The 18,076-nt window shown below is 41.8% G+C and overlaps 1 protein-coding gene across 3 annotated transcripts in view; it reads right to left on the reverse strand.

Annotated features, from left to right (window-relative positions):
• ADAMTS12 (ADAM metallopeptidase with thrombospondin type 1 motif 12) overlaps positions 1-18,076 on the reverse strand; it is a 3,732,731-nt gene that overhangs the window by 3,654,384 nt on the left and 60,271 nt on the right. For all 3 annotated transcript variants that reach the window (XM_069220543.1, XM_069220552.1, XM_069220534.1), the window contains exon 2: positions 5,910-6,271. In XM_069220543.1, the coding sequence (XP_069076644.1) occupies positions 5,910-6,271 (362 nt within the window). The remainder of the gene's footprint in view (positions 1-5,909; positions 6,272-18,076) is intronic.

Here is an 18,076-nt window from a genome sequence, read left to right on the forward strand (position 1 = left end):
CTTTAGGCGGAAATGGGTAAATTAGGCTGACCAATTTACCTATATTGTACGCTGTGGCAGACAAAAGCAAAATGTAAATGACAACTAAACAGGCCAACGCATGAAACCTGATGACCAAAGGTCCCTCATGTACGTATATCATGAAATCATTTTTTTGTAACAGTGGCAAGACAGCTAAAATTTGTCTCAAAAGCTAGATCTAAAAGTGGGTTTTTAGTTTAGTTATGAAATGACCATGCATAAACGATGCTCCTGTATGGTGTATAACTGAAAAAAACTAATAAAAGTGATCTGAAAAAAATGTAATGTGTTTCATGTTTTCTTGGCCGTAACTGTTTCCCTGATAATTCTTACATTCGAATATGTAAACATTTTGTATTTAATTCTATAATTTTAATTAAGTTAATGCAATACTTGAGTAGTTCTATTATTGTTAATGTTGTTATATATCTTTCTTTATATTTGATAATGTATATAATTCCTACATTATATGCAGTCTTGGAATTTGTAGGGTGACCCACTGATCTCCCTGTTTTAAAGAATGTTGCAGTTCATTGTTTTTAATAATGTATTTCAAATTATTAAATTGTATTTTTTAGTTATTGCAAGTGTTACTGGCATGTGTGTACTCCCCAGTGCCTTCCTCTTTTCTTTCTATTTTGTAAAACTCATCATAGTAATATGAAAATAATTTGATATAAACTGCATTACTTTTTACAATCACCCAATTACAGTAAGTTGAGCATTTTCAAATCAACTTAAAATTATATATTATTACATATAGCACGCACTTCCATTTCAGTTCATTTGCAAATATTACATACTGATGAACAATGAAATTTTGATCTAGCACATAATTGATGTTAGAAATAGGGTCTTTGGTTGGCAGTCAGGTTACCACCTGTCCAAGCAAGGACCCTCACTCTACTCAGGGTAAAAGAGAATCACCCTCAGCTAACCCCCGCTCACCCCCTTGGCAGCTTGGCACAGCAGTAGGCTTAACTTCAGAGTGCTAGGTGTAAAGTATTTGTACCAACACACACAGTAACTTAATGAAAACACTACAAAATGACACAACAAAGGTTTAGAAAAATAGAAAATATTTATCTAAACAAAACAAGAACAAAACGGAAAAAATCCACAATACACAAGTCAAGTTATCACTAAAAATGCAAAATAAGTCTTTATGTAATGTAAACTAGGAGAAAGAGAAAGAGCTTGTTGAGGAAATGTATGAGAGGTGATAGACTGTGCAACCTCTTCAAAGATGGTCTTTCGGATACAAGGGTCTGTAGCAGAGCGCATCATCCCATGATACTTTGAAACTTTTCATTTGTTCCTGGGGGTCACTTGAGGTTGGTCTGGGCAATAGATACAGGGATTACATGGATATATTTTCTCTCCTACAGGAGACCAAATCTTGCTGGTCCTTCAGTTTGCAGTATGCAGCTCAGTATTTTGATCTTCACAGTGAGCCATAGAGGTCTTCTGAGCTGCAGTGAGATTCTTTACATAGAAGATGAGACATCTAGTAACATTCTGACATGTTTGTAGCTTCTTTAGTTGGTATGCTCGGTGCCAGCTACCATGAGGAAAACACACTTAACCACTGCCCCTGTTTGTGGGTTAAAGTGATGCGTCCGATAGGCATTGTTCCACCTAATTGTTTGTGGTATGGCAAACTGTCTTCATTTTTAGGCGAGGTGAAATAGGTTGAGGACTAAGATTTTGTTCTTGTTACGATATAGTTCCCACTTGTTATGACCTATTCAAGATTTAATAGCCTAGAATCGCATAGAGCCTAACAAGAATGGCCTAGCTGGCTCGTAACGTATTGGTACGGTGATGTAGTAGTAGGTGTGCAGGGTATAAGAGCAGTTTTTTTCATTACTGTTTGTGAGTCAGCAATATTGACATACAAAAGTAAAAATCCACTATATCACGTACCACTATATCATCAAGGAAAGTAAAATAGATAAATATATATTTGCCATTCTTGACTCCACATTTACACATGTTGACAATATAGTGGCAGTCGATAAAGGCGATGTGATATTTTTGGTACAGATATAATGACCCAAGACCCCATCACCTTGTGTTATGCTCTGGGGCTCTGCAGCAGCCAGCAAGTACTGAAAATACATGAGTGAGTGGTCCAAACATTAAACACTGTTTGGAGGCAGCAAAAGAAGATGTGTGGTTCACAAAATCAAAGGTGGTCAAATGGTCTAATAGAATGACCTTACTAAATGAGTCTCGATGTTCTTTTCCTGACAGATTATCCCATACTGTAAATAGACTTTTTCAGTTATACAAAGCGACATCTAGGTGGCCCAAGAATTTGGACAGTGATAGCTTATTCCAGGACGTACGGAGTGCCAGGAGATGCTGAAGTTTATTCAAGATTATATACACAGGAAATAAAGAATGAAACTTCCACGGAAGTCGCCACATCCAAAGAAGGGTCGCCACATCCAAAGAAGGGCCAAATCTGCCAGATTCTACCAAAGATGCCTAAAACCCTCACATACATCCTACATAGAGAGCCAAAATACTATTAAAGAAACTATTACTGTGGAATCTAGAATATTTTAGTGACCTGTTCATTAGCCTCCTTGAAAACTAAAATGCCCCTCAAAAGCAGAGTTCCACTCTCTAGGTAGAGTGCATACAAAAGCAGAAAATTCTCACGCTACGAGCTAATTTACGCATCTCTTAAATGGATAGCCATTGAGATGAGCGGCTTCTTCAAAATAGCGTACCACACCTGCAGAGCACTAAAAATGAACACACCAAAATACCTGACATAGAAACTCAAACCCTGAGTTCGCTCTCATAAACTCAGAAGCACAATCGCAACCTCGACATCGCACTTTTCTAGAAAGACAGCACATAGACTGACCACTTTACTCTATAGCATCGTGCACGCTGTCCCTAGGCCTGGGCTTCTATATGACAGCAGAAAGCATTCTGGTTGTTGTAGTCTTTGTTTCCTTCCATTGAACTAATTAGACTAATGCACCAGAGAGGAATTATAGTATTCATAATAAAAAGGAGACTCTGAGGTAGCCCATCCCTGCAGGCCCCACTAAAATGTCCCATCACGATGAAAACTGGACACCCTCACACAGTATTCATATTGAGGTGACATATACCCACCATGAAAGCTGCACAATAAAGTATAGGTGCCAGCTGCCTGTAACCAGTGCCACTTAATATGCGATTGTGAGCCGAGGCGCTTTTCACATAATTATGGATTTGCCGCAGTTGCCACTCAATCCATCCTCTGCAGCATAATCTGCAAAAACCAATGGTTCTAGCTCAAACGGTTCCAAAGTTACTAAAAACGCAACAACACGCGTTTCCCTTCTGTAAAAGGCCCTTTGCCAAGGTTGACTGGTCACCTTTCTGTTGCTTATAGTTATATGTCGGTGTTAAACTGGTACTAATGAGGTGCAGCATTTGCCGAGACAAGTGCAAAAATGTGAAAATAGTGAAATAATACTATCACAAAACGTGCTGCGTTACGCCGCATTATTTGCTTTTTCATGCTGCATAATTTAATCAACCCTGCTGCACAATTTGGCCCTCGCCTGCCATGATTCCAGTGGCCCTGCCTAAAACCTATGCCCACCCTTCCATTCATTTATCTTTTCTTCATCACACTGCTAAGCGCTGGACCGAGACTACTCTGGTCAAAATACTTCACAGGTAAAACACCCTTCCAAACAAGCACTCCTCCATGATGTACAATGGGTAGGAGGCATTACATGACCTTAATTACACTACAATGCAGAGTGCAGTTAACCTATTCAAATCAAGTGTGAGTCGCAGAATCAGACGAAAGATATCCATGAACTTAACTCTGCACCAACTAGGCCCCAAGCCAATGATCACCTCTATTTCATTACATTTAGAATCTCAGGGCTAGATGTATCATCATCCCAATTTGCATTTCCCAAATAGAGATTTTAAAGAAATCGCTATTTAAGAAATGCGAAATGGGATGTATGAAGATTGCGATTCAGTAATAGCGATTTCTTTAAAGTCGCAATCGCTATTACCAAATCGCAATTAGGGAATGGGACTCCATTCATCCCTATGGGCCTGTAGGCCTATAGGTGCGAATGGTTTTGCATTATCTAATTTGGGAATTCCTGTTAGGAGTTTGCAAATTAGGTAATGCACACCCCAGGGTACTGGGGGCGTAAGGCCCCCTTTGATTCACCCCAAACAAATGTGTGGACATATAAAACGCACACATGCCCAAGGACAATCGGAATGCATTTTTAAAAATTGCACATGCTCACTTGAGTTTGTGGTGATTGCATTTCCTAAATGCCAAATTTGCATTTAGGGAATGCATGATACATGTGAATAGGTAATTGCATATCGGTATTTCCCATTTGCAATTCCCTATTTAGGGAATCACAAATTACGATTCCCTAATCGGAGTCGCAATTTTAAGGAATCATTATTTTTGTGATTCCTTATAATTGCACTGTGAATTCCTTTTATAAATCCTGAAAGGCGATTTTGCATTCGCAAACGGTGGGATTTTGCGATTCGCACCGTTTGCAAATGCAAAATCCTTTGATACTTCTGGACCATAGTTTCTAAAATACACTTTGCGTATTTGATGTTTATTTTAAATACAGAAAAGGGGTGTTTGTCCTTTAATTGTTTAAAGTGTTTTCTTTTACCTTTGATATTTACAGCACTCTTGCGTGTTGCCTTTAACCCTTTTAAAGCTACTTCTCAACATTAACATCAAGAGCACATCATTCATACTGAATGATTAATTCCTTCAAACACTCATCAAATATCAGAAGGTATTTCTGAGATGGCATGCATTCTTCGACAAATTTTTCTTGCTATCAATGCAAGGGTTGTTTTCTACCTCAACACAATTTGTATACAGTTAAAACATTAAAAAAAAGGCCTAACCACTTTGTTTCACGCTTGTCTGCACAGGTCAGGACCACGAGTGGAAAATCACGTTTGGAATCAGGAACAGTATTTCTGATACCCATAGTAAATCCCCATTTCTCAGAGGCAATCAGGGGAAAGCTCAGAATACTGCAGTATTTCCACATGTCGAAAATACAGGCATCTGTGATATCTATAATCTCGTCTGTGGCAATATTGAAGCAGTAATCCCATGCCACGTGGGACTAAAAACAAATTATGCAGCTACCTGTGGAAGTAACATCGTAATATAGCTGTTAACTTTAATGCATTTACTGCACTCTTTACTTAGAATCAAAGAAATCTATACATAAACACATATTACTTTACAACCGCTATTGTATCATTATTTATTTTTCATGTAAAACATTTCCATCTTGAAATTTAGCACATTTCAAACTTTCCAAATTAATTGACACATTTTCTGAATAAAATATTTCTTTGTAGCCGTAGCTCAACATCACACGTCACTTTGAGTAAAACCTAAATTTATATCATCCAAGTTAACAAACAAACAAAAAGCACGCACGATTTTTCTTAAACTTCAGTGAATTTTCCCTACAGTTAATTATTCACATAATCTGACCATCCACGTTCAGTAGACCATTATCAATACCTACTTCTACCAATGTTAGCCAAAATGTTCTCTATCAAAGTTTACAAAGGTTTATGAAGGAGTAACGACAGCAACAACGTTTTATTTTTCCTTGTAAATTAATAAAGCGTTCTATAACCAGCAATGTTCAACCATGATGCGTTCTTTTCCAAATTCTGCCTTTAAGTCTGGGAGACGTTTTTGTTCTACCAATTAAATTAGATAAAAATTGCAATTTATGATACAAACTAGGCCATTCAGAAACACAAGATTCCATCAGCCATTGCCAAAGTTGATACAATATTTCTGTTTCCATATTGTGACAGCATGAGGACATTTCACTTACCAGTCCATGGCAGGTACTGATGGCAGCTGGTCCACTTACAGCATTAGACTCCAGTACTGTGCCACTCAAGTGGCATAAGGCTGGCGCGTGAGATTTGATTGCTGCACGGCTGTGATTCCCCGATCTTTTTTCCAGAATATAGTTATCCGAAATGAATCTTTGATTTGCTGTCAAATTGAAAAATAGGTAGTTCCCTTTCAATTTAATTTTGTAGTATGCAAATGTGTCCTTCGTACTCGCATCTCTCCTAGTCCTTGCATTCACAGAATGAAGATGTAAACTGAATGAAACAAATTGCCAGGCGTCATCTACTTTCACAGGGTTGACCACATCGTAGTCTTGCAAAGACTTTAAGAAGGCCTCTGGAAAACAAGCACACAACAAAGTTACATTTTAGCCTAGTGATATTTATAATTAATTACAATGCTTTTAACACGTGAAATAGAGCTGCTAGTTAGTTAAAAAATCTGTTGAATTATTTGTGGCTGTAGCAAAGCGCAGGCGTTCTTCAAAGGCACAAGGTGGTACAAATATTCCTAACCAAATGTACATATAATATCCAGTACTTTTATCTTGAATTTACAGTGTATAGTTCCCACATATGTGCAGATGTTTGGGGTCGTGGAAGTTGTGAAAATTAGTCTTCAGGTACATTGTGACGTTTTGTGACATTTTACCAAGCTCTTTCTATTTATAAAATGGGTCTATAAAGTGGGTAAAATAGCTTTTGCTGAAAAAAAAACCTATAAAACAGGAAACCCATTGTTAGTGGTAGAATTCGCCTGATTTTTTAAACAAGCAATTAACACAAACTATTTTCCTCATTCCCCTCTCCCTGCAAAACCTCACCAGCAAAATCATAATGTTGCACATTCTTATAACTGAACATTTTCGTCTAGGTAGTTTGATATTTGTGTGTGATTTAAATTCACATTTTAAAAACCTAACCAGATCCAATGCTTGGCTGGGAAATTTCTGGTGACGGTGAGTGTTGGGTATGTGGTAAATTATTGGGTTTTTATTTCTAATATTTACTTTGGTGACCATGTGATTGATTTTTGGTAAGACGTCCGGCCTTAAACATGCAGTTGACAAAATTGTCTTTAGTGTCTTTGAATTTTTTGAAATTGACATTATTAATGGTTGTGGAAAGAGATCATGACGATAGGGGATCTAGATGATGCCAATATATTTATGTCCCTTAAGGTCCTGTGTACAGAATTCTCACCATAACCGACACACCACTGAAAGTATTGCCAATTACTACACTGTTTGAAAAGAACACTCAATACCAATCTGATTGCCCTCCCTGGATTGAAGTCATCTTATTTTATAGTGCTTCATGAATGGTATTGTTACCCAAACAAACCGAGTAATGTGCGTTTACTACCACATGACAATTGCTGGTGCTGCCTAGAACCTGATTGTGACCTCTTTCACATTGTACGATCTTGTAAGAAACTGATTCAGTTCTGAACAAATATATGGAGTACGTTACATCGTACTAGCCTTCATCACTTTACAGAACCGGTGAAGCTAGTCATTCTATTGTGGTTCTGAACGTAGATAACAGTACCGCTCTTTGGAGGAGGTGGATGTAGACAGCCTTGATGGTAGAGAAGCTCTGCATTTTCAGATATTGACGCCTGGAGAGCGTACCCACACACCAAGAATGGTAAACCAAACTTTTTCATCTGCCCACAGTCGAGAGACACATTTACAAAGTCCAAGACAAAGGGGGTGATTCCGACCCTGGCGGTCCTTGACCGCCAGGGCCGGGGTCGGCGGGAGCACCGCCAACAGGCTGGCGGTGCTCCTAAGGGCATTCTGACCGCGGCGGTATGGCCGCGGTCAGAAACGGAAAACCGGCGGTGTCCCGCCGGTTTTCCACTGCCCTGAGGAATCCCCCATGGCGGCGCAGCTTGCTGCGCCGCCATGGGGGATTCCGACCCCCTCACCGCCATCCTGTTCCTGGCGGTTTCGACCGCCAAGAACAGGATGGCGGTGAGGGGTGTCGTGGGGCCCCTGGGGGCCCCTGCAGTGCCCATGCCAATGGCATGGGCACTGCAGGGGCCCCTGTAAGAGGGGCCCACAAAGATTTTCAGTGTCTGCCATGCAGACACTGAAAATCGCGACGGGTGCAACTGCACCCGTCGCTCCCTTCCCACTCCGCCGGCTCCATTCGGAGCCGGCTTCCTCGTGGGAAGGGGTTTCCCGCTGGGCTGGCGGGCGGCCTTCTGGCGGTCGCCTGCCAGCCCAGCGTGAAACACAGAATAACCGCGGCGGTCTTCTGACCGCGTAGCGGTATTCTGGCGGCTCCCGCCGGCACCGCGGTTACCGCGCCCGGCGGGAGTCGGAATGACCCCCAAAGTCCCTCCGGTTTGTGAAAGTGTGGGGCTCAGTCCTGTGACTCATAGATACCTAAAGTGCACTTTATCTGTGATGGCGGGCATGTACCTTTTCCTGACAATTTTGTTGTACAGCACTTACGCTGGAGGGGACTTGCAGAAGGGGTAGATATGCCCCTATGTCTCTGTCATAAATAGTTCGACCTAAAACACAGAAAGGATGCTGAGGGAAACAGATTTCTGGAGTAGACAGATGGATGGAGTTCTGCAGTACTTCAAAATACTTGGCCTAACTGTTAAAGCTAGAAAGTTCCACAATGTCTATGCACCACAACTGTGCTTATCAAAGGTAAAAAGGGGTGGATGTGGGTACCAGAGGAGTGTACTGGCTGGTGTGCGGATGGTGAGATGGGGCAGACGGTGGCCCTCTGGATATGTATTATGATAGCAGTTGCAGTATTTTTTCTTTTCCATTACTTCTCTTTTCGCTGTTGGACATACTGGACTTTGTACATTTGTTATAGGCTAATGATTACCCAGGCCTTATAGACTAGCCTATTGTCTCACACTTGTTGTATTGTAAAACAATAAAGAAAGAAAAAAAAGAAATTGACACCATTACATATTACCATCTGCAAACGGTACCAAATTAAAATCAGATGATTTATCCAAGTCCAGTGTGCAGCTCAACAATGAGCCCTGATGAACCCCACACTTGAAAGAAATTTGCCGATTGCAAAGGAGCGATGACAACAGATTATGTTCTGTCTGAAAGGGACGACTGAAGCCGGTGCAGGGATTTTTACAAATACCAAAGTCTATAAGACAGGAAAGGAGGACTGATTGAAAGGTCCTATTGAAGGCTTTGGAGAGGTCCAGAAGGACCAGTGCATCTGGCCCCTCTTGATCCATAATCTTATGTAGATCGTTAGTCATGGTAAAAAGGATGGATCTGGTATTGTGCCCTTGTCCGAATCCAGATTGTGAGGTATCCCTGAACCCATTCAATTCAATATATTCTGATAATTGCTTGTTGACAACTTTTTCAATGATTTTCTCCAGAGCAACAGTGATATGGGCCTAAAATTAGATAGCAGAGCGTGATCAGCAGTGAGCTTCTTTCTTTTTTTTTTAAGGTGGATTATAGAGGTTTTTCTTCCAAATTACCTGTAGCTCAGGAACTTTCAAAACTTTTAAGGAAGCACTGAAAATCTGCATAATGGTATTGCATATAGCACCCTTTGGGGGTTTCAAAATCTGAGGAGATGCAGGATCGAACAGTGAGCCCAAGGTAATAGTTGTAAGGAGTTCATGCACAGATTCAGTGTAGAGCCTGATGCAGAATGATAGTAAGGCTGACTGAGTATATCAGAGACTTTGTCAGGTTAGTGCTCATATTTGGAATAGATTACTTTAACATTTTTCTATAAAAAACAAAACTTCTTGCAAAGGCTTTGTGAAGAGGGCACGGAGAGCTTACAGGCCTCAGGATTTTTAAGTAACCTGATGATGTTAAAAGGTTCTTGGCGCTTTTAGTTGTCATATCAAAGAAGAGTCAAATTCTGCTTCAATATTGTTTATGCTCCATTTACATTTAATTAGCTGAGGGTGATAATGTCTTTTAAATTCACGGTTATAACATTTTCTCCGGTTTCATTGGAGTTTTTTACAGAATGTAAATCTCAAAACCAAGGTGCTAAAGCACTGCAGCGAAACTTGATGTTATGTAATGGCTCTGTATCTTTGAGGGTGTTGGTCCCCCCTGATAAAAGTCCTCTGCTATTTTGTTGACACAGCTAAAAAAGGCAGAAGGTACTGGTTAAGTACATCATTCAGAAAATGAGTATGGGGTATGTTTTTCCCAAAGTTTTATAAGAGAAGCTAAAGGAAATAGTTCTGTTGTCTGACCAAGGCAAGGTAAAGGGTTGTTTGACTTTCAGTGGGTCAAAGTTACTTAACATTACATCAACATATGCTTTTCAAAATAAATGTGCCAGGCCCACGTCTCCTTTAAAGCTTGGGCAATTGCCCAGGGCCCCCACCTTTCAGGGACTCCCTGGGAAAATGAACTTTCTCTATCTCACCTCTATTTCTATATTTCAGCCCCTCTCATCTCTGCTTACCCCTAACCTTGACAATTTCTCTCTTTGTCCAGTGTCTTCTTCAGTGTTTGGGAGCCCTCAGAAATGCATATTTTAACAGCTTTTGTGTGACCCAGTTTCTGCGCTCATTTGGAATCATTCAGTCTTCAATTAGCAGTAAGAGTTCAGGCATACAGTGTTTCATACTGTATTGTGCATAAGTTCTCCCACAAGCAGACATAAAATTACAAATTTGTGCAAAATTATAGTTGGCAAAAAAGCACCAAGACGACACCAAACTCTCTCCTACTTTGAGAATCCATGTAACCTTTCTATAGCCTGTACCACACTATAATAACAGGCCCAGTAGCTTTAACATATGCGTCTAGGAATAGACATATAAGACCTTCTACCTTTAATGTAACTTTTCTAAATAAACAGATCAGACCTATTCTCTCTGACATAACGCCTCCTAGTGAACCAATATGGCCAAAATTCTTTATTAATGGCTTGTTCCCCCAAACAACTTAGGCATAAAGTATTGAGCTTAAGCTTTCCCACAGGGCAACCATCAGGCATGTAATCATTAAATTACAAATATGTTCAAAATTAAAGTTGGCAAACAATATACAACCACTCCTAAAAGAGGTTAACAGGGATTATCAATCTGCAAATCTTCTAGCCTTGGATTTGTTAGAGTGGGTGTCATCACAAAAACCCTTGCCAACTATAGTAAATAGTGAGATTTCATGAAACAAAATACCTGTCTACAAATTTTAAAACAGCATCATAACAATCCACCCCTAAATGCCTACCGTCTTAAACACATTCTTTTCCAAATAAATACATCAGCCCTACTCTCATTGTCATAGCTTTTTATAATAAACAGATGAGGCCTGCAGTCCTTAAAATGGCCTGTCACCTATGTTAAACTTAGTTCTGCAGCATTGAGCATTGGCTCTACATGAGAAAATTACAGGACAAGTATTCTTTTCCGGCAGAAACACACAGCTTCACTCCATTCAAATGCTGTACTGAAGGAAATCAACATATTGGTGAAGCCAAAGACCCTCTCGTCTAAAAACTATTTTTCTATTGATCACATAGCGTCTGCACCTTAAAGCGAGATTAGGCAACCCACCTAATTTGCATAATCTTCATAGTCCACTCCTTAAAAACATACAAGGAATTTTGAAGACAATTTGTAAAAAGTACTATAAAGTGACAAATCTTTGGGAGAGGATTTAAAACGAACCATGAAAAATAAAATTTTCGGAATGGGATGATTATCCTAATAAATTGACAATCGACGGTAATGCAGCTGACGTTTATAGCTCTACTGAATGGCAAAATAGGCTGCAGGCATTCTTAGTCATATTGACCATAGACATAATACTTCACTTACTTACGCATAGCTATGATAATATCGTCATCATCATGGTCAATTGTGCTTTTTAGCAAGCTGGAAACGTAAATGTATGCAACCCAGCAGTAATGAATGCTGCAGCACAGGTAGGATCGAAAAACTAACTTCCATAAAATGTATTTGCCTGCCTACCTTGCATGCACCGAACAAAAAACACGCGTCATATCAATATCATTGCCAATCACCGTGCTCATAGCAACTCTTCCCAGCATGATACTACAAACACTAAAGTTAACAGAATACCTTGGATAGAAATTACATGGATCACTGCCCAGATAGCTAAATGTACTCCTAGTACAGCACCAATCAGCACTCATCACTTTTGACCAACAAAATTCACGAACCACTTAGAGTCTGACACTCTCACACGTACTGGTAATAAACGCAGAACATACCCTTATATCAAAGGGAAAAGGGATCATATGTAAGACTAAGACATAAGAGTTCCATAGGATTCAATCATTACAGAGTACACTTATTAATGGCCCCAAATGCTAAAACCAAAATACCAACAGCACTTTGAAGTGAATATAAATTATTTAGAAAAATTGCAAAGGACACATTGTAGATGTGCACAACTCGCACCGAAGCTATATATTTGCAAAGCACTGCCAACTCAACAACAATCCACCCACGATACCAATATACAGTGCAAAATCATTCAGATACAGTTTGATTAAACCTGTAACACGCTCAAGCACTGTGGGCCAGTGTAAGTTTATGGTTTTTTATTTTTATTTTTTATTATTCACAAACTACGAGTTAATAGTAAGCTTACGACTGTGGAGAACTCGGCACATTGAAAGGTAAGCCTATCTTTTATGTGCAGAGTTTTTCACCCCGAATGTGGAGTCTCTGTAGTCGTAAACTTACTATTGACTCACGTAAACTGACACAAAAGAGTCAGTTTACCTTTGTGAATCAGGCCCACATTCTTACATCATAGAAAATTACCTAGCTAGCGATGCAGCTTCGAAAACAATCTGCATAGACTTGGCAATGGACAAATGACCACCACCATCTCACAGAAAAATAACAAAGTCCTTTTGCTCACCCATCCATACACTAACACACTACAAAGATGTTTAGTATAGCATGTTTCAGAATATAATGGAATAATATAGTATTGTCTATTATTGTAGCAGGAACTAACCCATATCACTTTCATATTAGCCAATATTAATCATTACTAGAGAAGACACTTTACAAATCTCTACTAACTATACAACCAAAACCCCATACCCAGCCAATGGATGGAAATCCTAGAGCTGTACAACAAGGGCATCAAAATTAAGACAACGCTTAAGTGAGCTACTAATAGTGGAAGAAGTTATATGCATGCTGATATCTTAACATTTGTGACTATTTTGATGTTGGGTTATTGAGTATTTGTAGTAGCGTGGAACTACTCAGTGTGTCTCTTGGCGCTTGATGGATACCTTTATTTACCTGCATGGATAGCACTCCCAAGTTACTGATAGTATTATCCGAGTTGACGTATCAGTACCAAGGCTACCATTTCTGCATAAGACTCTACCATTTTTGTAGCTACAATATTATCTCTATATCCCAAATGTTATAGCTTTCACTTGTTCATTTCATGCATTCTTAATGACAGATTAGACATAAGATTCAGAGAATGCTTTGCTTATCAATGTTCTGTGCATTGGAAATGTACTCACTAAGACAGCAATGAAAAGTGTTTTTAGGATCGAGCTTGCGAGTGCATGTGCTAGAGCTTGCGTCTCACTTGCAAGACTCTTGTGTACAGTAAATGGCTTGGAGCCTGCCTGTCACTCACCATTTGATGGTTTGTGTGGCACTCTCTTCTTTACAGCCTCGTAACTCATCAAAGCAGGCCTGGCATCATTTCCATTCCTCTGTGTGAAGCAGGGACTAAGCACTGATTGATTCAACTTAATTAGTGCCTGTCCATTGCTCCTGACCCGATAAAGGTACTTTTTTCTTTTTTTTAACTTCTAGTACCCAGCAAACAGAAGGCTTGTGGCTAGCCAAACCATGCCCAGCAGGACAAACAAAATTGCAAAGTTGTATTTTTTAATGCTAACTTTCTGTGATTTAGCAAAGTCATCTTTTCTCGCTTTGCACTCATATCTTTCATTCATGTTTTCTTTTGTTTTTGCTTGTGGGCGCTCGTCTAAAAAGATGATAATTAACTTGTTCAAAATATTGCAAAGCAACATTGTTTCTTGAGCATGTGTAAATTTCTGAAATGATGCTTCAACACATAATTGTTCAGTACACCCCAATCCACCAACTCCAATCCACCTCACTTTACCCCATACCAATCCACACCACTAGAATCCAAATCACTCACTCCAATACACTCCTACCTATCTCACTCCAATATTTTCAACCCACCCCAATTTAATCTGCTTCAATTCAATTCACCCCACTCTAATCAAAAACAATCTGCACCCCTCCAAAACAATCTGCCCAACTCCAATCCTGCCCATCTCCAATCTGCCCCACTCCAATCCAAGACAATATGCCTCACACCCATCTTCAACACTCCAATCTGCCCCACTCCAATCCAAAACAAACTGCCCCACTCTAATCTGCCCCAATATAAAGCAATCTGCCCCACTGCTATGTGCTGCACTCCAATCAAAAACAATCTGTGCCACTCCAATCTGCCCTAATGCAGCCCAAAACAATCTGACCCACTCCAGTCCACCTCACCCCAAACTGCCCCACTTTAACCCAAAACAATCTGCCCCACTCTAATTCACCCCACTCCAGTCTGCCCCACTCCAATCCAAAACAATGTGCCCCACTCCAATTCGCCCCACTCCAATCTGTCCCATTTCAATCCAAAACAATACACCCCACTCCAACCCAATCCACTTTACCCCATCCAAACCACCCACTCCATCCCAGCTCACCCCACTCCCATCCAATCCACCCGTCTCCTATCCAATCCACCCCGCACCAACCCAATCCACCTGCCCATTCCAATCTGCCCCACTCCAATCCAAAGCAATATGCCCGCAATAGGATGCCCCACTCCAATCCAAAACAATCTGATTTACTTCAATCCGCCATACTCCAATCTGTCCCATTTCAATCCAAAACAATCTGCCCCACTCCAATCTGCTCCACTCCCACCCCAAACAATCTGCCCCACTCCAGTCTGCTGCACTCCAATCCAAAACAATCTGCCTTACTCCAATCCAGAACAATCTGCCACACTCCAATCTGCCACACTTTAATCCAAAGCAACCTGCCCCACTCCAACCTACCCCACTCCAATCCCAAACAAGGCACTTCAATTCAAAACAATCTTCCCCACTCCATCCCAATTCTCCCCACTTCAATCCACCACAATCCACCTCCCTACAATCCAGTCCATGCCACACCAATCCAATCCACCCCACACCAATACAATCCACCTCAATCCAGCCTAGTCCAATCTACCCCACTACAATCAAATACACCTCACCACAATCCCATCTACCCCATCCCACCCAAATCCACTCCAGTCCAATCCACCCCACTCCAGTCTGACCCACCCTACTCCAATCCAACCCAGCCCACTCCAATCTAATCAAATCCACTGCTACCCAATCCACCTCACTCCAATCCAATCCACCCCACTCCATCCCAATTCACCCCACTCCAATCAACCACAATCCACCCCACTACAATCCAGTCCAATCCGTACAAATCAAATCCACCCCACACAATCCAATCCACCCCACTCCAGTCCAATCCACCCTACTCCAGTCTGACCCACCCTACTCCAATCCAACCCAGCCCACTCCAATCCAATCAAATCCACTGCTACCCAATCCACCTCACTCCAATCCAATCCACCCCACTCCATCCCAATTCACCCCACTCCAATCAACCACAATCCACCCCACTACAATCCAGTCCAATCCATACAAATCAAATCCACCCCACTCAATCCAATCCAGCCCAGTCCAATCCAGCCCAGTCTAATCTACCCCACTCCAATCCACTACACCTCACTCCAATCCAATTGACCCCATCCCACCCAAATCCACTCCAATCCTCCCTACTCTAGTACAATCCACTCCACTCCACTTCAGCCCAAAGCACCCCACTCCAATCAACTCAATTTCTACCCAATCCACCTTACTTCAATACAAACCACCTCACTTCAATACAATCCACCACACTGCAAACAAATACTCTTTAATCCACCCCACTCCAGTCCCATACAGTCCACATTAACCCACCCTACTTCAATCCAATCAACCGTACTTCAAACCACCTTAATCTACTTCTTATCAATCCAGTACACACCTCTCCGATGAGTCCACCCCACACCAATCCAATCCACCCCACACCAATCCAACCCACCCCACTCCAATCCACCACAAGATACTCCACTCCAATCCAATCCACCCACTCCAATCCACCCCAACCTAATCCATCCTACCCCAATTCAATTCACCCCACCCTAAGACAATCCAACTCAATCCAATCCATCCCACCCTGATCCACCCCACTCAATACATTCCACCCACTCAAACCAATCAACCTAACTCCAATCTACTCAATTGCACCCCATCCCAATATGACAAACCCCAATATGATATACCCCACCCCACTCTAGTCCAATTCACCCCATGCCAATCAAATCCACTTCACCTCAGTGCAGTCCACCGTAGTTTAATTCATCCCATTCCAGTCCACCCCACACCAATCCAACCCACCCAAATCCAATCCAACCTCTCCAGTCCACCCCATCCCAATCCAACCCATCCCAATCTACTCCACCCCACTCCAATCCACCCCACCCCATCCCAGTTCAGCCCACTTCACTCCAATCCATCGAGCCTACCTCACTCCACTCCAATCTTCTCCAATCCACCACACTACAGTCCACCCCACCCCACCCCATCCCAGTTCAGTCCACTGCAATCCAGTCCAATCCATCCACCCCCCACATCTCAATCCACCCCACATAAATGTAATCAACACCAATTCAATCCACTTCAAATCACCCCAATCCAGTTCACCCCTATCCAATCCAACACAGCCCACCCCACCCCAATCCAACCCACCAATCCCACTCCAATTCAATCCATCCCACTGCAACCCACCACACCACATTTCAATCCACACCCCTCCAATCCAATCAATCCCACTCCAATCTACCCACCCCACTGTAATCCACTCCACTCACTTCAATCCACCACACTCTATTCCAATCCACCCACTCTATCTCAACGCGGTCCACCCCACCCCATCCCAGTCCAGTCCACCCCACTCCAATCCATCCACACCAATCCAATCCACTCCACTCCAATCCAGTCCACCCCATTCTAATTCACCCCACTCCAGTCCAATCAAATCAATCCCAATCCAGTCCAATCTAATCCACACAACTCTACCCTACTCCAATCTAATCCACCCCAATCCAGTCTACCCCAGCCCTGCCACTCCAATCCAAACCACTCTCCCCAATTCAATCGAATCCACCCCACACAAATTCACTCCAATGCTATCCACCTTACCCCATTTCAATTTACCCCACTCCAATCCACCTCACTATCTCAATCCACTCCAATCCACCTCAGCCTTCTCCAAACTTCTCCAACCTATTCCACCCCACTCCATTCTACAATGCTCTGTGCCACTGAACCACTGAGCCACTGGAGAACTCTACTCTCCCACTCAATTCTGACACTCAACGCCACTAACTTCTAGCCATGCTCAAAAGCAGCCACACTGGTGTAAAACATGGCGAAAACACATTTCTAAAGCCAATAGCTCTTCTATAGGTGAGACCTTTTGGCTTTGCCAATGAGTGTTCAAGTACAGTTTGTGCTTTCCCTGCATGGCGCTATGATTGCTAGTGAAGCATGTACTATTATTAGAATATAAGCTTGCCGGCAAATGGATTTTGCACTTCAAATGAGTCATTCCAATACAGCAGTGTTCTGGCAAAACTATTTGAAAGAAAAGAGCATGACGTGGCACAGCGATGGCAAGTTGAAGAGCACAGAAAATTACTTTCACGTTGGCGGAGGAAGGACGGTGTCAGAGCGGCGGTGGGATTGTGGAGGTAGGCACTACTTGTTCATGTCAGAGGCCTCCCCCCTCAGCTCCTCCTGACATGCAGCAAAGAAAATAAACAAAGCGACTTTAAAGTTGTAAGGATAGCCAAGATGGCCACACAAGCAGCAGACGTACAGTTAATGTTGCTGCTGCTATGCCCTTATATGTGCAGGCCTGCCCCCTACTGTACAGACCTGCACCTATATTGGTCTCGGAACATTAACTGCACATCTGCTGCTGTTGTGTTTTTTAACACCT

Source organism: Pleurodeles waltl, chromosome 1_1 (assembly GCF_031143425.1).
Source record: "Pleurodeles waltl isolate 20211129_DDA chromosome 1_1, aPleWal1.hap1.20221129, whole genome shotgun sequence".
NCBI lineage: Eukaryota > Metazoa > Chordata > Amphibia > Caudata > Salamandridae > Pleurodeles > Pleurodeles waltl.